Genomic DNA, 22,458 nt, shown 5'->3' on the forward strand with positions numbered 1-22,458 from the left:
GCGGGCTGGTCTCTAGGCCACTGCTGGGCTTGGTGTGGGTCATTAAATGCTACAGCCACCTTGGGGTGTGGCACCGGGCACAAATCTACTACCTGACAGCCCCACTCTGATGAAATCCCCCAACCTCAATCACCGATGGCTCTCATAGTGCACATCTTTCCCCCTTTGATACTCCCCAAGGCATTGCTGGTCTCTGCAAAATGAGAAGAGATGGACGCAACAGCAATGGCACAATCCCAGAAAAGCTGCTTCGGCAAGTTTGATAAAGTACTCTTACTTGAAATTGCAAAAAAAAAGGGGGCGGGGTAAAGCCCAGTACAAAAGCCCCCTTTTCAGACATCTTGTATATAAAAATGGTTTCCAACAAGTTCATTAACTTAATGGTTCATCCAGCTGAAGGACAAGGTGTCCTAGTAAAAGGCAGAAAATATAGTGCAAAGGGCTTGCAATAAAATTTCTTAATCTGCTATCTGGTCCTTAGACATCACTGAGTAGGACATGAGAGAAAAGGGATGGAAAGAAATGAAAACTGCTGTATACTTGAGTTAAAATAAAAGCTTTTGTATTAAATGTCAGGTGTTGTATATGTGCCATAGGCATGTATTCAAATGTTACATAGCATTTTTTAAATGAAGTTTCCAAAACACCTCAACAGACATAGTCTTTAGCATATAGTTAAAATGTGAAATAAGAAAAAGTACTATCCAGGGAGTTATAATAGGTGGGGACTAGATGGAGCTTTACATGGATAAGATGCTACTGGTGCTGAAGTGGCAGTATTTGGTCCCATATAAAGAAATGTAGCTACTAATTAATAACTGCTATTGTTATGTTAGTATCTAGTGAAATACAGTGAGGAGTCCCACTGTGCTGGCCATGGTTCATCTAGAAGAGACACAGAAGCCTGCTAGAGAAGAAAAGGGTAGAATGTATAAGAAACACACACATTCCTATTATAAATAAATACATTCCATACAGTAAGAGGCAGGAAGACTACAAGAGAGACAAAAATCCTGCAGACTAAATTCATCTGTTAGAATTTCTAGGATGGATGAGATTTGGAGGAACATGAGGGCAGTCAGAATCACAGAATCACAGAATCGCTGAGGTTGGAAGGGACCTCTGGAGATCATCTAGTCCAACCCCCCTGCTCAAGCAGGGTCACCTAGAGCACATTGCACAGGATCGCATCCAGGCACGTTTTGAATATCTCCAGAGAAGGAGACTCCACAACCTCTCTGGGCAACCTGTTCCAGTGCTCTGTCACCCTCACAGTGAAAAAGTTTTTCCTTATATTCAGATGGAACTTCCTGTGTTTCAGTTTGTGCCCGTTGCCTCGCGTCCTGTCACTGGGCACCACTGAAAAGAGTCTGGCCCCATCGTCTTGACACCCTCCCTTAAGATATTTGTACACATTGATAAGATCCCCTCTCAGCCTTCTCTTCTCCAAGCTAAACAGGCCAAGCTCTCTCAGCCTTTCCTCATAAGAGAGATGCTCCAATCCCCTAATCATCTTAGTAGCCCTTCGCTGGACTTGCTCCAGTAGTGCCACATCCCTCTTGTACTGGGGAGCGTAGTCCTTCTATGCCAAAACTCTCATCGACTTCAGTGAGAATCTGACTTTGGGTTTGCATTGCGGTGACAGCAGCTGTGTCACCAGCTCTATGAATGACAGATATTTTCCCTTCTCTTGGAGAAAACTGTCCTCTTCTGAGCACATCAGACAAAGCTAAAGATACAAGATTTTGACATATATTGTTTATCAGTAATTGTCCTAAGCAAAGCTCATCTGTCATCTCTCATACCCATTTCCTTCAGTTGTTTAGCAACTGAATTGCTGTTGTCACATCTGGCAGTATTGCCCCCTGATTAAAGAGCATTCTGTCACCATATGAAGTTTGCATTATCTCTATCTCCAACTGTGATACTAGCCTTAACTGAAAAAATGTCTTTTCTCTGTCTGACTTCTATGTTTCTCCTTCTTCCTTTGCTGTGATGTATTATTTAATGCTCTATGGTAAATAAGCAACTTAGTGAACTATTTTGCAGCACAGTTTGTATGACAGCCGCTAAACAAAATTGTTGTTCAGAAGGTAAAATTGTACCTGAGCAATCTGGTTCAGTGCCAACACTTGAGAGATGCTCCGTTGGTTTCCTCACGCTCACTGCTTGTTCTTATAATTGTTTTTTTTCTCTTCACAGACAATAAGCTGTTTGTGTTTGCAGGTGTTTATAGCTATCTGGCTATAAGCAACAACAGTTCTTTTGAATAATTTTTGCGGTTTAATTTTGCGGTTTAATTTTGATGTGTGAGTTGGCTAATTTAGAGTTTGTGAATATGTAAGGCTCTTAATGCTGGGTAGAGTGGACCATATGGTATGAAGGGGCTCTACAAGCTTATTCAAAACCATATGGCTTTGTAAGTGTATCTCAGTCTTTATTTTAGGCACCTGCTGCTAATCTAGCTGTGGATAACTACTTGTCCCTGTCCTGTAGTGTGTACTGCATATCAAACCTCAAAAATGCTTAGATTTAACTTGTCAAAAATGTTTACTGGGATAAACAAAAATAAATTCTTGAGAAGTTTAGAACTCAAAAAATTTGGGAAGTTTGGAAAAATCAGCATATTTTCTTTCAACATTTTCAGAATGAAACATTTAAACCCTGGTTTAAAACAATGTTTGTTGGCCAAATTTAGCCTACTGCTTTTTTAAAGTGGGAAAATTCTTAAAACCAGAATGTTTAATTTCTTGTCTAATAACACTTCTTTTCACTTAGAACAGGACTTTTTTTCTTCCTTTTTTTTTTTTTTAAGTGGGATAATAATTTAGTTTATGTATTGGGTTAGCCACAAGACCAAAAAAAAATTATTCACACAGTTGCCCTTGAACCCGACCTGTTACACCTTCCATTACTTCTGTCTTCTGCTTCTCATGACATTTTTTAGCACTGTGCAACACATGAAGGTGTATGCTACATGGGTGGAAAACTGGCTGGCATTTCGAAAAGCAAAGGATCATCAGTGGGGGTTCAACACTCAATAAAGGTATTTCTGAGGATGGGATACTAGTCAACATGATACTAGTCAACATTTTCATCAGTGATCTGGCAATGAATACAAAATCACTTCATAAAATCTGCAATTCTCTCAAAGAATGGCAAAATGTTCAGTAATGCTGAAAGGAGAGTCATACTAGATTACTTGGTAAATGAGATCCATTCAAATGAAATGTGTTTTAATATTGCATAGTGCAGACTTCTATATCTGGAAGTAAGAAATGAGGGGTTAAATACAGACTGTACTATCCTGGAAAACAGAGTTTCTGAAAAGGATCTAGGGTGGTCATGTCAGAGAAGCAGCTCAACATAAATTTGTTGTGCTATGAAGTAACGAAAAATCCAGTGTGCGCCATGGATGTATAAGTAGTGAATAATAGTAGTGGATGTATAAGTGAATAATAGTGAATTCTAGGGGGACTCTATATCGTCCTGGTGTTCATGTTTTTAAAATAGTGCTTGAAAATTGAAGAGGCTTGGAAAACTACAAAGGTAACTTTAAGGCTAGCATAAATTGGAAGTGTAGGGGAAATAAAATAAGTAAACTTGCTTTGTGGTTAACTTTTAAGAGGTAAATGCTATACTGCCAAATTAAGAGAGGATGAACTCCATCTATCTGTGCTTGTTGTCAATTACATTAAAAAGAGAAATGATTCTGAATAAGCAAATTAAAACTTTTAGTATGTTTTGCTTATTACAAAAAGATTGAGAAGAGATTTGATCATCATGTATATATACCTTTACAAGTTAAAAATACAAGATCTGAAAGTACTCTAATCTGATAAAGGCATAACAAGAACCAGTGACTGAAAGTTGGAATCAGAGAAATTCGAATGAGAAATTAGGCAGAAATATTTAACAATGAGAATGATTAATCTTTGGAATACCATGGGAAGTGCTCACTTTTACATCCCATGTTATCTTCTAGTCAAAGCTGAAAGTCTTTAGGGACATGTTCTACATTACAAGGTCTGCTTTAGGCAAGCCTGAACTCTCAGGGCCAATATAGAAATAGTCAGTTGAAACTTCACATTTCAGGAGCATCTTCATGTATCTTCTAGTTCAGGAGTTTTTCTGAACCAGACCTGGTAATTGTTCAAAGATGCCAGCTCTGGCAGGGATCTCATAAGAAGAAACATTTATGCAAGGAATGGTTCTGAAATCCTTAGATCTGTTTTCCCCAACTATAAACCAGTCTCTAAGAAAGAAGAATGAGTTCCTTTTTGTTTTTACCATGATCCTTTTTGCTTAACATTACTGGACAGCAAGCTAACAGGTCTCCACATACATCACTTTTCAGAAGTACACCAAAATGGTCCTCTGTATGGTGAGTGAGGAGCTGAGGCTCTGAGGGATATTTAATCCTTGGCATGGCTGCCAGCAGGGAAATTTTTAATTTGATGCAAATACCACAACTGATTTTGAAAACACTTATTTTAATGTGTATTTCTGATGCATTCCAGGAGTCTTTTGGGGTAGATTTAGGCTGTTAAATCCTCTGCACCTTTTTCCTCTACTTCAGCACTTTTCACATTTGCAAATGCAGAATTAAATGTTTCATGAAATATCTTATAACAAATGAAGATGACAATACAATGTAATGAAATAAGCTATTGTTAATATAAGATATCTGTATGCCTAACAGTCACTGCACATTGTGGTATAAAAACGATCAAAATAAATGATACTCCTCAACTTGGGGGATAAATTATGCCACAGGTAAGATGCTAAACAGTGAGAAAGAAGAGATTTATCTAGATGGAAAGTTTCAGCCACATCAGCAACCCCTGCACTTCACATTCCCTTAGGGGTTACAGGTGGCATTCAAAAGGAAAAAATATAGCTGGGGAAAAAAGATCAGAAGGTCTATTAGTGCTTCTGCAAAAATATTTAAATTCTTCAAGACATGACTGTATTATCTGGTATGACTGGTTTAATTTGTATTATTTGTTATGCTTTGTGGAAGAGTAACTTCTCTCAGAAAGGCAAAAATCATCTCATGTACTTCTGTAGTATCTTTTAAACTCCATGGTGTTTTGTAAAGCTAATTTCAGAAGCATTCCACTCCCAGCTGATACACATCCTCTTTTAAAGTAGGACATGGTGGCCTATTTTAAATTCCCCAAACCTACAAGAGGAAGTGGATATCCCTTCAGCCACCATCAGCTTTAGAAAACCAAGTGAAGGGACTATAGCGTAGAGCAAAGACCTTGATTCTCACAGGAAGTAACAAAAAAAAGGTGAAGGTTTTGATTTGGCAGCTCATCTAAACCACAGCTTTACATGCAGCACATCACTTTTTGGCATCACGTTCAGACATTGTTCATTACTGACTTGTAGGGACTGAGTGACCTAGAGCAATGGGCATGTTTCTTTTGAGAGATGTCTTAGCCAAATACTGGCTTTGTACAATATGATCTGCAAGAAGGTCCTGTTCTAAAATTGGATGGCTCCCAGAGTCAGCTCTGAACCTTTCATTGCTGATATAAAGCAAACCCTGTCAATCTCCATTTAAAGTTGGACCAAAAATGTGGCGAGTTTGGCCTAGCAAGAGACCTGTGGGGGTATGTTAAACTATCTTGTGAAATTAGCTCTAGGTAAGTCATTTTGTTTCCTGCTTCCCATATTGATTTGCACATCTACCAACGCTAATACAGTTGTATTTGTAATATTTCTTCTGAACTAACCAGAAAGAACCAGAAAATACTTCAGAAATACAGATTTCTAGTATCAGAGATTTCACTGGCCAGAACTGCAGCTTGTATAAATTGTCATAGCTCCCCTGACTTTCCTAGGGCTATGCTCGTTTGGAGCTGCAGAGGATCTGCCTCAGTATTTGTAGTGGTGACCGTTCACATAGTGGTAGGACAGATTGGAAAAGTGAAGAGGGGCCTGCTGGGATGTGCTGTTCTTCCCACTGCACTAGTAGCAATTTCTCCCCCTATCTTTTCATGTCTTTTTGTTAAGCTAGTCCTCTGGGTCCACAAAAATCACCAGATCACCTGCTTTCTGAGACTCTTTTGATCTCTCTCCCTGTGCCTCCTCCTCTCCCCTCTACTGTACTCGAGGAATGCCAGGTATCAGTGACACTTTTGAGACATCTTTCTATGTTTTTCATCAGAAGGAATCTAAAAGAGAGGGTTGATTCCTTGTAGGGAAAGCTGGTGTCCTCTGTTCAGGCAGCCTGACTGTTCTTCCCTCTCCAATGCTGGGAACGTCAAGGCCACAATCTGTGGGTTTGTTTCAGCATTTCATATTATTCACACCTGGGATACAAATGTCTTAAAAATCAAAAGGAAATGCTTTTCCTCTGTCACAGCAATTTGGGGTAATCTGAGATTTAATTTATTCACCAGTTGAAAGAGAAATGGAAATCAAGCCAGCATCTTTCATTTGAGTCAGGCTCTTTCTTGTGTACCCCTGCGCAGGCTCACACAAAAGAGCTCTGATCACTCTAACGAGGTGCCGCTTCTAATTATAGAAGGGCTCAGCGTTGGTTACATAATTGCCCAGTGCACTTGGCACAAGGCATTGTTATACTACAAAAGCCTCTTCTTTTTTGTCTCCCCAGCAGACCCAGCTTCAGCCTGTTTAACTGAGAGCTGCAAGGGACACAATTCATCTGAAGCAATGTCACCTAGCTCTTCCAGGAGAGGCCAGCAAAACCCAGATGCTGACCTGCTGCCTTTGCCAACACAGAATCACACAGAATGGTTGAGGTTGGAAGGGACCTCTGGAGATCATCTAGTCCAACCCCCCTGCTCAAGCAGGGTCACCTAGAGCACATTGCACAGGATCGCGTCCAGGCGTGTTTTGAATATCTCCAGAGAAGGAGACTCCACCACCTCTCTGGGCAACCTGTTCCAGTGCTCTGTCACCCTCACAGTGAAAAAGTATTTCCTCATGTTCAGATGGAAGTGTCTGTGTTTCAGTTTGTGCCCATTGCCTCGCGTCCTGTCACTGGGCACCACTGGAAAGAGTCTGGTCCCATCCTCTTGACACCCTCCCTTAAGATACTTGTGATCTAGCAGTTAAGGCAAGGGACTGATAACCTGGGCTGCAGTGTTTAGCATCCTGAGCAGAAACTGTGCGCTGTGATCAGGAAATGGTGGTAGGGCTGGGGTTACAGGCTTTATTTTGGATTTAGCTATGCAGTAGCGTGTTGGGTTCGGATGGATCCCCAATGTTACACCCAGCAGCAGCTTCATCCATGGAGGTCACAAACTTGTGTATACAAAAATCTATAGCAAAACTTCCACAGGCTCTAATAGACGTAGAAGTAGATCTTTTTCCTGTATTTCTAAGCTTATTTTATTCTGTGATGCAGACTAGTTACTTCATGTTCAGCTTGCGTTCGTTTCTCTCTCGTTTTCCTAGCTGCACCTATAACACACATCTTCCTCATTTTTTGTTCATCCTCTTTTAACATTGTCTTCTAAACTGTAAATCTTCTTTCCGACAAAGAGTCTTCCCTACATAATTTATTATGGTCCAAGAACCAAGCTGAGATGCTCCACCATACCCCTGTCAGTTCAGAAGCTTCCATCTGTCCAAGAAGGGGAAGAAATCTATGGAACTCTAGCCAATGTGGCCATCATATGGCCTGGTGCAGCAGCTAGCCCTGTGGGCCCTGTTTCCTCAATGTGTTGGCAGGGTATCACGCTTAACTCTGCCCTTCATAACAGCTAGATGCTTTGTTTCTCTAAGATAATACCACTAAGCCTACATTGTTTAGGCATTCATGTTAGTGCCTGCTGAAGGGGATGGAGCAGGAAAGTGGGTCAGGCAGGGAAAACAAAGGGAGACTGAGCCAGAAATACAGGAAATAAAAGGGGGATCCAACAAATATTCCCAATATTATTTTGATCTTTAGGAAAATATTTAATATACCGTTGTCCTAGGCCCAGGGAAAAGGTGCGCAGGTCACCTTTACAGCAGTTTCCACAGAGGCTGGAATGAAAATAAAAGTTCATCATGGAAGAGAGGCCAGTCTTTAGGATTTTTCCTTGAACACAGCATCCCAGGTGCTGCTCTTTCTTCTAGAAGCTGCTCCATAATCTGAGTGTTTCTAGATCCTTTTTTTGTTTTGTTTTGTTTTGTCTCTACCTTTTTGGATGCAACTGTATTCTTGCAAATATGAATGGAAACAGAGTCAATGTGGTGACGCCTTCCTGAATCTGTTTCAGTGTTTCCAGAATCCTCTTGGAAACAATAACTCTCAAAGGATTATTAAGATCTGTTTGGTCTCATTCTGTTTTTATTTCTGGAATCCTTTTAGAGTATTTGTGCTAGGATTAATTGTGGTAGCTCCATCCTCAACTCCATCCTAAATACTTCCTATTTTCCACCATGCATTCCCAGGTATTATTGAATTTTGGGTTATCTTTATCAGAAAAATATGCCTGGAAAACAACATTAAGTTTCATTCTTGTTGTAATGGGAAGGAAGTTCAGTCAGAAATGCTAAATTTCAGATGGGTAAATATCAAGCTAGATATTCGTTCCAGGTAATACGAATGCCTTCCAATATTTTTGACAGCTCAGCAACATTTTTCATTCTCTGCTTTGTTCCATCTCTTCCAAGCAAGGCAGAAACTCCTCTGCTTTTGTTCACTTGTCTTTTATTATCATCTTTATTTCAAGAAGGCTTGGTGAAGAGATTGGTTTTGCATTGAACCTTGAGTATGGTAAAATTTATCATCATTTTCATTTCTCATAGTAAGGAGCTAAAGGTCAGCTGCAGAGAAGCTTTCCTTGATTCTACAAATATTTCCCTTGTTGCCAACAGCTCTTTTATTCCTGATGAACATAGTTGTTGCACTGAATCATTACCTTGGCCAGACAGCAGCAATTTCTGAGATATTTATGATCCAAATCTCTTTGGTCTTTGGAATTAGGCCCTTGAATATAAGCTGATATTAGACAGCCATGTATGTGTATTGTCAAATGATAAAAGCTAAGTATAACTGCCGAGTTTACACCGTCAATTTATGCTACTCGAGGATTTGACAACAGGACATTTGGGAGATGATTCTTGCCATGGTGGACAACACTCTTCCCTGTTTAACAGGAGCAGGACAATACTGGTCAACTCTGTTGCGTAAGGCGCTGGGGCGTGCGCGCTCCCTTAGCCCTGAACACAGGCATGGGACTGCCAGCCACGTGCTAAGCCTGTGTAGGTGGCTGTGGTCATACCTAATCCTGCTGTGTTGCCGTAGCCTGGCTTGCAGGTCAAAATGTTTGCAGTGCTCTGGTCAAACCCGCGTCTTTCACAAAAGAGCTGCTCTGATTTCTATTCAATAAAAAACACCAATGCCCCTCCAACACCTCTCAGCTCTCCCTGAAATGGAGTGCTCTTATATTTATTTTAGTATTTCAAATCCTGTCCCATGAATTCTGATACTTATTTATTTATATGCCTTCTCCTTGCTGCAGGGATTTCAGTGAGAAAGCATTAAAATCAATTAAAATATCATAAAGTCTGAGATTTTTTAAGAACACAAAAGATGGCTTTTCTGGGCAAGCATGCTGCGTGTGAAGCTTCACTGAGAAAGCCGCAGATTTCTGTTCTCTGGTCTGTAAGGAAGTGTAGTGAGGTGCCCGTACGCCCCGGCAGACCACCCTCTCCCCTGGCGCTGGGGCGCCAGAGCCCGCGAACCTCAGCCGAGCGGCAGCGTTAGAGCAGCTCGGGGGCCGCGGGTGCGCAGCACCGGCTTGGCTCCCCCCCCCCCCGCGCTTCCCGTGGACTCGCCCAGGGGCCGGCGCTGCGGTCCCGCCGCGCCAAGCCCTGGCGGCCGCAGACTACAAGTCCCAGCATGCCGCGCGGGGCAGGGCCGTACCATGTGCGAGGCGGGGGTGGGAGGCGACTCGGCTTGCGGGAGAAAAGGTGCCGCGGTGCCGGCGAGGCGGTAAGTGCCGGCTCCGAGCGCCGACGGGGCGGGGGGGGACGCGGAGTCGCAGCCTGCGGAGGGGCCGGCGGGGGGGTCGCTGCCCTCGCCACCCCCGCGCCGGGCTCACGTGGCCGCTTGCAGCCGCGGGCCCCTCGGCGCGGCGCGGCGCGGCCCCGCGCCTGCCCTTGCCGTGCCCGGCGCCGCCGCCCCGCCCCCTCCCGGCGCCGCCGCTGCCCCAGGGCCGCCGCCGCCGCGGGGGGCGCTCGCCCGCGGCGCCGCGCCGGGAGCGCGGGGCGGGGCGCGGCTGCCCGGGGCGGAGCGGGGCGCGGCTGCCCGGGGCGGGGCCGCGGCCCCCTTAGCGGCTGGGCGCCTGTCTCGACCGGCCCGGGGGGCCCGGGAGCGGCCCTCGGGGTGAGCGGGGCCTCGCTGCCCTGCGGGCAGCTGGCTCGCGCGGCCTGGGCCCGGGCCGCAAACCGGCTTTGCTCGGACTTCACCGTGGCCCTGGCGGATGGTCTTGGCTCCCTGCCGTGGCCGCGGGTGGACGCTCCTGGCCCCCTGGGTTTGGGGGAGCCGGGACGCAGGCCTGGCCACGGAGGCAGGTTGCCGTGCCCGTAGCCCGGTGGCGGGCATGCTGGTGGCAAGTCTCAGATCGCCCCGTGGTCCTTGGGAAGGGAGAAAGCAGGTCACCCGCGCTCTGCTCTGACTCGGCTGAGTGAGAAAAGGAGAGGCGTCCAGCTTGGCTGTAGGGAGGGGACGCGTTACCTTGTGTAAGTCATGAACTAAGTCAGGTGAAAGTCGAAGAAGCCAGCTCACCCCTGCGAAAGAGGAGCAGGAGGTGATTCATTAACACAACTTTTAACAGTGAAAGGCAGTTACATCAGCAGGTGTATTTCACAGCTGACAGGGTCTTTAAGATACCCTTAGGGGTGTCGGAATGGCTCATTTACATGGAAGAGACTCCTTGACACCTTATGGAAAACTTTGAAATACAATCGATTCTGGCAATTCTGTTTCTGTATCTTATATTGGAGGATTTTTAATTCCTCCTTTTTTACTGCTACAACACAGTAAGTGTAAAAGCAGGAACTTTGTTGCTGTAGAGCTCAGCTGCTCTGGCTGTTTATTTGCTACCGGAAGTTGCTGTCTTCTGTTGGTGACGTACAGCTGGCGGGTATGGCAGTGGCTGTGATGTCACGAACTGCAGATTGTAGCTTCAGGTAGGAGGAAGATGCAAGAATAGATGGGCTTGTACCCTGCTCTCAAGCAAATGTTCTTAAATAGTAAAAAAAAAGCTGAATAGAAAAGTAGAGAGGCATGTATTCTTTATTAAAAAATGCCACTGTTCACACCTCTGATTTTCCAATAAATTGAATTTTACAAAACCTTACAAGGAACAGAAATGTTTTAATTAAAAGACTGTTGTGAAAATGTCTTTTGAAGGACAGAGAGGTTATGAGAGATTTCTGTCTAAAACAGTGACAGAGCTCAGTCCTCTAGGAAGAAGCCCCAAATTTCTTAGAATACAGTGAGGCAGAGGGAGGAGGGCAACCTTTCGGAAGTGCACAGTCATTTGGCTCTGGTCAGGGCAGCAGGTCTATTTTCTCTGAGTTTGATCTTAGGCTCGGAGGAATCCCAATCAGCTAGAGACCCCTTCCTAGGGGAGAAGGTGCTGGGGTGCTGCAATTTGCTCTGACTGGAACTGACACAATGCATCTTTGCTTTTCTGTCTCAAAGTTACCTAAAGCTTGTAAGGAAATAATAAAGTTTGGCTAAGGTTCATGTACAGAGGTCTCTTGTGTTATACTAGCCTGTTTTGCTGATTGTGTTCCTGGGAACTGTTTTTGAAAGGCCTGACCTGTGTCATTGCATTGTGTTTTTTGATTACAAGGCCTCCAGGAGGAATGACAAGAGCCAGACTGACCTTGCTAAAGGGTCACAGTTAGAAGTAGAAAAGTTTCCAAATCAAATCTAAGAGTAGCAGAATTATGGGGCTCCATTATCATGGGGTAAAAGCCCTCACTCTGTCAAGGATGCTCCTGAGAGTTTGCAGAGTACATGAACCATTCCTCTTGATTCATAGTGCAAGCAGACAGGCTGGTCAGTCATGTTTTCTATCTAATGGCTGTCTAAGGGAAAGGAAAGAAAAATATATCTAATTTGTATTTTTTTCAAATTTGAATCCTCTAAAGTGACATAAAGAATCATAGTATATATCACATGAAATACATGTTTCCACTATCTTCTAGCCTGTAAATAATGAATACAGTGCTCAGAAATGCTTGAGTGGGAAATATGTTCATTCCCCACCCTCATTTTCCAGAGAAGAGGTGAACAAGGAGAGAAGTGACGCACCCCAGGCCTGTGCTGGGTCTGTGATAGAGCCAGGATTAAGCCATTGATTCCCACGGACATCCATTCTGCTAGTGCAGTCTCAGTCTGCACTGCCAAGCACTTGCACAGGATGGTGACAATGAGCAAGCAAGTCCTGCTCGGTCGCTCTGATCAGGTCCTCAGTCCCCTGCATTGTATGCAGCTGTCTGCTGCTGATTACTGTGTCGCACACAGCCTCCAGGGACGCACCGCCTTCTCTCCCAGCACTCGCTGGCCATTCGTAGTGAGAAGCCTCCACAGGGAACCTGGCAGTTTCCAACAAGTTTTGGGCTCTCTAATGTTGAAAGAGCTTCCTTTAAACCCTGTTTTATCTTCTAGTATTTCCTTAAAACCCCCACAGGCCATGATACCTTCAAAACACTTGCAGTGAAGAGGCAGCCTATTGCCATGTGCAGAATTGACTTTTGGTGTCCATGTGCTCTCTTGTTTCTGTTTACCTGTTGTGTCTTCTTACAAAGCCTTTGGTACCATGGACAAATGTTCTGTTGTGGCTGCATGTGGAATGCTCTTTTTGGGTTTGTGGCTGCACAGTGAAATGCTCTTTTTGGGTTTGTGGCCTCTAGAAGCTGTTGAGTTAGAAACAGCAATGGAGTCAGAGCAGAGCAGCTTGTGTTCACTTGCTGCCTGATCACTTGGAGCTCTTGCCTGGGGACAGTTGCTAGTAGTGAATTGTTAGCAGAGCAGAAACTAAAACGTGGATTATCAGGTCCCTTGCGGCTCTAAACATTGGATCACAGTGTCCTTCTTCTCAGATGTAACTGTTGCTGTTTTGTGTCTCTGCAGGGATTATCAGTCATGGCAAGAAGGGTCTTGAAATTTGCCTCGTTGGCAGCAGCCACCACTGGCATCTACGTATATGGCAACAAGTTCCTGGATCCCAATGATTTTGGGGTTGTTCGTGTAGGCCGGGCCATTGCCACAGTAAGTTTTACCCTAGTAACGTGTAGGAGGATTCCTAGGTGCGTAAGAGAATTGAAGTTCACAAGAACTTGGAATTTCATGCATTCCCTCTCTGCATTTCCAGTTGGTAGCTGGCCCCAGGAGTTGGAAGAGCAGTGAGGAGCTCTTCAAGTTGTTGAGACAGTGGGGAGAAAAGAGGTGAAAGCATAGAAGGAAGAGAGCTGTCATTCACACATTTTAGAAAGAAAAAGACAGAGATACTGGGCTGCAGAGAACTGTCTCTGTGGATTGGTTGGGACCTTCAGAACTAGGGCTCCCTTTGGGACCACATTTCCATCAGTCAATTTCCAAGGTCGGCTACCTGGGTACAGCGTCCTGTTGCCTTTGACAGTGAAGTAACCAGACCATCTTGTCTGTAGATGCCATTTATTACACCAGAACATTTGATTTAAAGGGTCATGGTTGTTGTATTAGTATGCTACAGTAGTCATTGCCCTGAGACTGTTAGTATCAGAAGTTTGGGGAGAGAAAGGCAGGTGTTTTGAGGATCATTCTCAAGACAAGGGATGAGGGCGGGAGATGATGTACTTCTGAGAATGGAGTGGTTTCCAGATTCCTAAAGTAAACCCTACAGCATCTTCCTAGGCACATTGGTGCATCACCTCTATTTCACCCTGGTGTTGATTGTATGCAGCTCCAGAAAACCTGAGAATGGGGACTGCCAGCCAAACAGGTTGCAGTCTTTTTGAGGACATTCATTGATGAATCCATGAGGAGCAGGGAGCAAGGCAGAGCAGAGACTGTGGAGGGGGGTACCAGTCTTCATATACCTCACTTGTGTTATGCATCTGTCACTTCAGGCCACCTTCTCCATCACTTAAAGGGTCCCAGCGCTAAGCAGCTGTTTGCCTGCCTATCCTACAACTTCTAAGCACTTTGTTAATGAGTTTTACAGGGAGCCACCTCCTGAGGGCAGATGCAATAAGAAGCAAGCTCCGTTCATTGGCTTGAGTGCCACGCCATTTATATGTGCAGGCTGCACTGCGAGTCATGAAGAATGAATGCTTATTTTGAAAGGATGAAGGCGAAATACAGACTTTACTCTTTCCCTCTTAAAATAAATTCTAAGCTCTGTGCTCTGCCCATGACCGTTAAGGCAGCACTGCATGGTGGTGGGGAGCAGTTATCTCCCTTTTACTGCAAGGGGAAACTGAGGCATGGAGAAGGAACACAACTTAGTGTGGCTGGAGAAGGGTCTGCTATCCAGGCTGTTAGGGCTCTGTAATCTGTGCTTGAGTTCTATTTCTCAACCTTACTGAAGCCAGTATTTTTTGTGACTGCCTTCTGTTTAAGATAAAAATCACTGTGCACTGATGAGGTTGTGTAGTTGGTCTGTCTGTGTTTTGAGTGACTGTGAGAGATTACTCTTCCTCATGGATAAGAAGGGGAAGGGAGATGTCCTTTGCTTTAGATGCTGAGTCATCTAAAGCCCTGCTTGACTTTCACATCCCCTGCCTTCAGGGAATTGCAAGTCATGGGCTGACCAGCACTTCACTGGCCCTTCTCTTACATGCATTAGAGGATTCTGCACCCATGGCTGCAAGCACGTGTGTATATCTGAGTATACTTTTGAAAAAGGAATTTTCTGTTTCTTTTTGAATTCTCTGTTCCCTCTAACATATGGGACTGTGTATGGTCAGGTTGTTTCTGAGAGATTCTTTAGTCCTGCTGCACCAGGGATCTCTGTCTTCCCAGCCTGGGGTCTGCTCCATGTTGGACGGGCGAGGTCAGCGCTCATGTGAGCATTCTTCACAGTGGAATAGGCTGGGTGAAGCCAACAGAGCAATTAGACATGTTCATTTCTAAGAAGCTCTCAGCTTCTTGAACTTGCTCTTTTTGTAAATGAAAGCTGAGATTCTGTAGCAAACAAGTGACTTTGGATATTGGTGACATCTACATGGGCCTACAGAGTCTGTCCTTCAATCTAGCTGTGACCGGGCTCCTTACTCAGATGCTTAATCATTGCTCAATCATTGGACCATATCCAGCCAAAAGCAGGCTGTAATTAAAAGACTGCAATTCTTAGAGCTAAATTCAGCAGCAGCAGATGCAAAAAATTAAAACAAGTTATGGTGTAGCCAAAAAAAAACTCTCTGGAAAAAAGAACATGTGGAGATCAAAAAACCTGACCTAGAACTGCATTCTCAGGCCTCCAGACAGGTTTCATCTGAGTTTGATAAGAAAGATTTGACTTTGCTCTTGTTTTAACCATGCTGGTTCACTTGTCCTTTGCAGAATTTCCCAAGAGACTTGCTGAAGTGCCTTAATAGAAAATTTCTTCTTGAGCCTCAGTTTAGGGAACTGGCATTTGCTAATATGTGGATAGGCAGTTATTCAGAGGGAATGTTGTGCCAGGACCTCACAAAATCTGAGGATAGTTTTAGGAGTGATGGAAAGGGTGTGAGGAGTTGAGAATTAAATGAGGCAAAGTGGAAGCCCACATCTTTGGGATATTTAACACTGGATTGATAGAAGATCAGTTAAAGAAACAGTCTGGCATATATAATGGGAGGAACTGGATGATCTTGTAGGTCTTTTTGTGTCTCTAAGATACAGTCTCACTCTGTAGACAGCACTAGTCTTAGATGAGAATGAAGTCTGTGGTCTGGACAGCATCACATTTCAGACAATTTCTGTGTTGTGGTAAAGTTAGAAACCTGGCAGAGCAGTTTTGCATTTGCTGTACTTCTTTGAAGGCACCCCAGTTGTTTTGGAGCACATCAAATGAACATTGTGTGCTGTAGCTGGAAAACATCTCAGACACTAGCAGGGATTTGGCAATGTCAGAGTTGCCTATCAGGATCATCATAATACTAATTTAGTGTTTAAGATTACGATGTAATTAGCAACTGCTTAATTAATTCTTTCTTTCTCCATAATACAGGCCAATCTGTTAGCTGCTTCTTTTCAAGTTGGAGGTGATAATTACCCTCACGGACCAGAGATAAAATAAGAACCAACTCAAGCCTTCATTCAAGGCTGATTTGAACTTCCCTCCACTTCAAAGTTGTTCTTTGACTTGGGAATATGCTTTGAAAAATTTTTCTTTCAAATGTGTCTCTGTGTAGCTGTGCAGCTCCTGAGTTCACCAGGGGCAAGAGAGCCTGAAAAGCCAGAAGGAAAATTTTGTCCTGCTCAGTTTTCAATCCTGAAAACAGGAAGTGCAAGAAAACTCAGCTCCACAAGGAAAGAGTATGCCTGTTTGAAACTGCTTCCCAGCTTGATCCCTTCTTAAATAGAGGCATCTTTGAGCTTTTGACTGCTTCCCGTTTGTCAGTTCCAGCGCCTTTGCCCCAAACCAGATTTGATCCCCTTGCCTCTTTGGCTTTCAGGATGCTATGATTGTGCTTTGTGTGCTTTTTCTGCATGCTTCCCATGCTGAGGGTGCAGGGTGGAAGCAGGGCTAGTGTCCCATCACAGAATGGGATGCAGTCCCTTTGGTAGGGAAGTTTTAGGGAAACTGACTTTGGATCCAAGTCATGCAAATGGTGCTTTATGGCAAGGATTTTGAAGTTCAAATGACAGATTAGTGGATGAGCTCATCTCTAATCTAGCTATACATACCCTTCTCTCCCCACAAATAAACTTCATGGAAGTGCCCTGTATGTTTCTATTCCATTTCCTGTCATTCTGACTGTGGAAAGAGAGGAGCTCTAATCCTAGGATAAAATTGTGGCATTCTTAAGATCCATTTTCAAAAATCTTTAGGCACTGAGGAATCTAACTCTATTCTCTGGGGCTATGTCCAGCTAATAAGCTTAGCTGGATTCCCATATTGCACTTTTATAATTACGTGTCTGCCTCTTTTGCCGTCTTGCCCTTTATGCAGTTGAATATCCCTGGAAGTAGTGCTTATGCTAATCGGTGTGCTTGTCATCAGCCTCTCTGTTCTCTGCTGAGCCACCCACCCACACTGAGCTCACTGTGCACCAGTGTGGTTAGGCAGGTTGGAGGTGTGAAGATAAAATGTGGGATGACTGATAAGGCACAAACAGGACTGGATGGCCTGTATTACCAGCAGCTGATCTTATTGCGGAAGCCCCAAATGGCAGACGGGGAATGGGACCCCGCTGTGCAAGGTGCTGTACAGAGGTTATGACAGTGCTTTGATCTTCTCTAATGGAAGATGTTATAGGAGTACCAAGTATTGGTTATTTTTAATAGCTACATGTTAGGTCTCTGCACTGCTTTCTATAAATGGTGAAATTCAGCATTTGAATTCTTGAAGCAATTAAAAATTTTTTTTCATATAATTTAATTTAAATGCTTGGTTACTGTAAACTCCACTGTGAAGCCTAGACTTTGGAGCCTAAGCTACATAGATTCTACTTAACAGAGGGTTTGTTGTTTTGTCCAAGATAACTGCAGAACTTTCTGACTATTTCTGGTTTCGTCTGCAGACAGCAGTTATTACCTATGACTACCTCACCTCACTCCGGAGTGTCCCGTATGGATCGGAGGAGTATGACTTCCTCAAGTCACAGGTAGGTGGTACAGCACTGGACTGTGCCTCTCAGAAACCCTGCAAGATACAGGTGTGTTGCCAAAACCACTGCTGTAAAGCAAACCATGAAACTATTGACTTTATAGTTCAATATGCCTGCTACGGGGTGGTTGGTAACAACAGAGACAACTGTCTCTGCACATTAGAAAAGATTCTTGCAGGACCTATGGAGAAGGTCCCTCATCAAAAGCAGCCACATACAAACAGTGTGTGCCTGTGCCCATTAGAGATTCAGATTCTCCATGTATGAGGGGAGATGGGTTTGGATTCTGCCCTGCCCTATTCCTGGTTGCCCAGACTGGATGTGTGGAGGTCAGCTGCTGAGAAGGGCTTGGCAGTGATTTCTTATCCCACTTATTGTTTGGTAATGGCTGTAAAATGAAGGTTAAAGGATTTAAGTAGGAGTATGTTGGAGCGGAGATCACTGGGATAAATCAGGCTTGTAGAAGATCTCTGAAGAAATCAGAAGTAATTGGGCAAACATTTCGTTGCAAGGCTGTCTTTTGCTGCCTTTTGATATCACCAATTAACATGAATAGAGAAAGCATTTCTAGTGAGAAGTAAGATATAAAAGAAAGCACCTCTGCTGTGCCTCTCAGTTCTGTGCTGCACTTTTCCTGCTGTTCACTCTAGCCCTACACTACATTACAACACTTAAGCTGTGAGTAGCATTGTGTTTTAGTTGAGTGCACATCACGTAGCCAGTGTCTCCCTGATATTCCAGCTTTGGGCCTCTTTAGAGTGGGAAACAAGGCTTGTGCTGAGTTATGCCAGACTGTGCAGTATGTCTGAAGTAAGATCTTTAACCTCGTTTCCCTTCTTAGTGCATGTAGGATTTAGGCCTTTGGTGTAGCTATAATGCATGGGGTAGTATTATCCAGGGTCTCTCAGAGTGGAGGGACCCTGAAGGTGGAAACAGTGGTGGGCCTGGGCTTATGGTTGAGCAGTAGGCTCCATTTCATGCCTTGTACCAAGGCCTGCACCAGCTATGCTGATTCAGACGTTGTCCAGAGATAGAAATCTGTGGCATTAGGCTCCAGCATGTTTTAGTACTCTTCTGGCAGGGAATCGACTTCATCAGCATGGTCTTAATTAGAGTATTTGGGATAGTATGAAGAGCAGCTTCCCTGAGCTTGTTTTCATCCTCTCCTTCTGTCTAAAGATGTGAAGTTGTTCTGCTGTCTCATCCCAGGTGAGTGGCAGTGTTGCCCTAGCATGGACTGGGGATAGATGCACTAGAGTCTGGAGCTTCACTTTCTGTCTGCCCAGGTCTCTGCAGCCTCTGCAAGCACCCCGCGGGCACTCAGGCATGTCTCCTGTCACCTATTGGTGACTAGGAGAGACTGAAAATCTTGGCCAACCGTGGGGATCTTTACAGTCAGTGGAATGAGTTGGTGAGTTCTCAGGAGAGTTCTTGTTGGGCTAGGGTGCGTAGCACAAATCCATTGCAACAAGCACTGATTACCTCCATTCTGATGGAGGTCCCATCAGAAGGAGGTCCCAATTCTGATGACTGTGAACTTCCCTATGTAGAGCAGATCCCTTCCAGGCAGGTCTGGCAAAGGAAACTGTACAGTGCTGATCTGGGCTGTTGTGTGGATCAGAAGCTTCCAGACTCCAGAGCTGTCAGTCTGGCACTTTTAGTGGCTCCAGAAGTCTACTGGGAAGCCTGTACCTTTGAAACCTGTTTTGCAGAAGGGCTGTTTGTAGCTTTCTTGAGCAAAGCCTGAGTTATGAAGTTGTTGGTGCTGCATACAGCTTGTCATTTGGAAGTGGTTCTTAGCAGCCCTTGCAAATTCTTGACCTTTTGCCATGTGTCTCCATGGCCTCATTAACCTCTGTCATGCAAGTTTTGATGGTTTGTCGATTCATGCTCCAGGCAGACAGAAAGGGCTGGCATTGCACAAAGCTGTGCTCTCCCTGCTTGGCAGCCAAGACAAGCTGAGTCAGCCTCTGCATGTGGCAGAGCTAGTGACTAGCGCAACATGTCAGCATGACACGAGAGGGCTCTTGTGGCATGGCCAGCACTAGCCCTGAGCCTTTGGCTGCATGAAGAAGGTTGAGCTGGGAAATAAAGGAGGAAGTAAACATAGGCATAGCATGAGCTGGCAAAACTCTCCAGTGTGTTGAGGATCCAGGCCTGTCCTGCTGTTGGCAGGTGTTTTTGAGGGACCCCACTAAGCCTGACAGTAGCAGAGCTTGTGGGTTCCCCAGCAACATCACTGTAGTGCTTGTGCTAGCAAGGTGTCAACTTGGTAGGGGAGAATAACCTCTGTGTTTAGAGACTTCTTTAAGTGGGCCTAGGGAATTGCATGCCAAACCCTTTGTCTCAGTGCAGCTCCAAGTGGATGTCAATCAAGTTTTTACCATCTTGCAGCTCTTTCAAAAGTCTCTGGGAGCTGAGTTTGTTGGGTTTGGACCAGTTACTTCAGTGCAAGAAGTTGTCCAACTGGAGTGGGTATTGAAGGTTAGTCACTGGATGGGGCCAACAGGACATGACTGTCCCTCCCAAGAGTATGCTGTGTGTGGAGAATACTTATCCAGATGCTGCTTGTACTTGCCTCTGTCCTGAATACATCTTTGGTGCTCTCAGGCATTCACTGTACTTCTTGGCTTTGAGTCCTTCCAGTGGGGCCAAATTAACCTCCCATTCATATGCTTAGAGTTTGGAATTTTCTTTTAAATGTGTATATGAATTGATTACTGATTTCCACCCTCATTTTGATGCTGGGCTTAGACCACAGATTCTTTTGGGCAGGGCCTTGGAGACCCTGGGATGCAGATAGTGCCTGCAGGTCTGGATGCAGCTGCTATGCTTCTGCCTCTGGTGAGGGGGATGGTGCAGCTGCATGTGTGCCTGGGTCAGGTTTGCTGCTGGGAGTGGAAAAGCACTCCTTTCTCTGTATCTCCTCCTGGTACTCAACACCCTGATGGGTGCTACTGGAATGCAAATGATAATGCTCAACTCACTCTCCACAAATTCCCAGTCAAACATTAAAATGGAACTTCCAAATTGCTCACAGGCTCAGACAGGAGATAGGAAACTTCAATGGCAGCACCAGTCCCTGAGCCTGTTGGGGCCAAACAGGGACATAGTCATTAGGAAACAGTTAGGAGAACAGTGCACTCAGTCCCGTTTCCCAAACTTGACATTTCTTACCTATTACTTTATTAACAAACCACTTTGTTTTGTAGAAGGCCACATCTCTCTTATATTCTTCTGCCTCATGAAGTGGTTTGTCTCCCTAATCTCAAGTCAGCCTACTCTGTGACATTTCCACTGTGCCTCTTATCATTGGCACCTGACATCATCCAGCACCTGGATGTCTTCATTGGCACTTTGAACACTGCTGACATCAGTTTCTGTGATCCTGCTGTCAGTCAGGAGGTATCTCACAACACACAGTTTGTTTAAGGGCTGGCATCAGTGGGCTTCTAAGTTGTTGTCGTAGGAAGAAGATTCCAGTGGGTCGTCTTGCACATTTCAGCACTAGTGTGCATAGCTGCACATCTTCAGCAGGGCATTGCTTTTGTTGTGTTCTTCTGTAAGACAAAAGATTGCTGCTGAGAATGTGGATAGTGGTATATTTTTAATGGAGGGGAGATATTGAGGAGAGAAAGGATCTCTTGTCAGGGTGTCTCAGGAGACAGTAAGAATTTGTTCTTGAGTTAACTATGTTGGCTTTAAAATTGCTTTGTCAGGGAAAAGCCATTTGGGGAGGTTAATTAACATTCCTTCTTTTGAGAACAGAACTAGGATATTCTCCTCATTCAAACTCCTGGTTATTGGGCTGTTGGTACCTGGGCAATTATTTGAAAGCTGCAACCTTATGCCATCATTATACAGAATATGTTTTCTTGCTCCTGGGAGTCTCTTCCCAGCATATGTAGCATTTGCTTCTCACAGTGAGGTGGGTGTTTTCAAAAGAGAGCTTTGTCTCACAGTATAGTTGACTGACTGAAGGAGCCTGCTGCCCCTGAAAAGAAGATGAGTGGGTGTACATGTGTTTTTCAAAAATAGCCTGCAATTTCTGAGTAGCTCAGACTAGCGAAAGAGCTATGCCTTTGGCCCTCCCTCATGATTCAGTAATACTGTGTGCCTTAAATAATAGGAAGCAATGTCCTAAAATAGTTTCTTCGTGATGGAGCTGGACTGTGTCTGCAGAGGGAAGTCCCTGGGAGCTCTCAATGGCCCTCCTGCAGAAAGACAACTCTGAGTTGGGACTGTGGGCTGTTCTACTCTGCAGCAGCTTCAGGAACAGGAGTTTCTCGGAGAGAAGTTCCCTACTAATGTATTTCCTCTAAGAGCTGAAGGAGGTGGTTATTTCTGTCTCTGCAGCCTTGGTTGGTTGTTCTTGCCCTTCGCAATGGGGCCAGTGCGTGCAGTGGTAGTTCTCTTTGACTGTGCTTCAATCTGTGATGAACTGGAATGAGAAGAATCAAATGAACTTCCTATGAGACACTGAATAGCCATTAGGTGGCAGTGACTATCTGTCACCAAGCTGAATGGGTACAAGGAATAGAGAGGTGAAAAGCTTCACAGTCCATCCACAGTCCCTGAGCTGATCTTGAGAGGTTGCCTTATTATATGCTCCCCAGAATATCTCTTCATCTAAAAGGCATGGTCGACACCAATGCAGTCTAAAAAAGCTACTAG

At 44.5% G+C, this 22,458-nt stretch overlaps 1 protein-coding gene across 5 annotated transcripts in view; it reads left to right on the forward strand.

The window, feature by feature from the left end:
- Nucleotides 1-9,900: 9,900 nt before the first annotated feature.
- Nucleotides 9,901-22,458, forward strand: part of ADCK1 (aarF domain containing kinase 1) — an 88,491-nt gene continuing 75,933 nt past the window's right edge. For 3 of the 5 annotated variants that reach the window (XM_067296879.1, XM_067296882.1, XM_067296883.1), the window contains exons 1-3: nucleotides 9,901-9,964; nucleotides 13,121-13,258; nucleotides 17,698-17,781. In XM_067296879.1, coding sequence (XP_067152980.1) covers nucleotides 13,133-13,258; nucleotides 17,698-17,781 — 210 coding nt within the window. In that variant the 5' untranslated portion in view covers nucleotides 9,901-9,964; nucleotides 13,121-13,132. Of the gene's footprint in view, nucleotides 9,965-10,483; nucleotides 10,714-13,120; nucleotides 13,259-17,697; nucleotides 17,782-22,458 lie in introns of those variants that run through there. The other 2 variants (XM_067296880.1, XM_067296881.1) reach the window with 2 other exon arrangements.

Source organism: Apteryx mantelli, chromosome 4 (assembly GCF_036417845.1).
Source record: "Apteryx mantelli isolate bAptMan1 chromosome 4, bAptMan1.hap1, whole genome shotgun sequence".
NCBI classification, from domain to species: Eukaryota; Metazoa; Chordata; class Aves; order Apterygiformes; family Apterygidae; genus Apteryx; species Apteryx mantelli.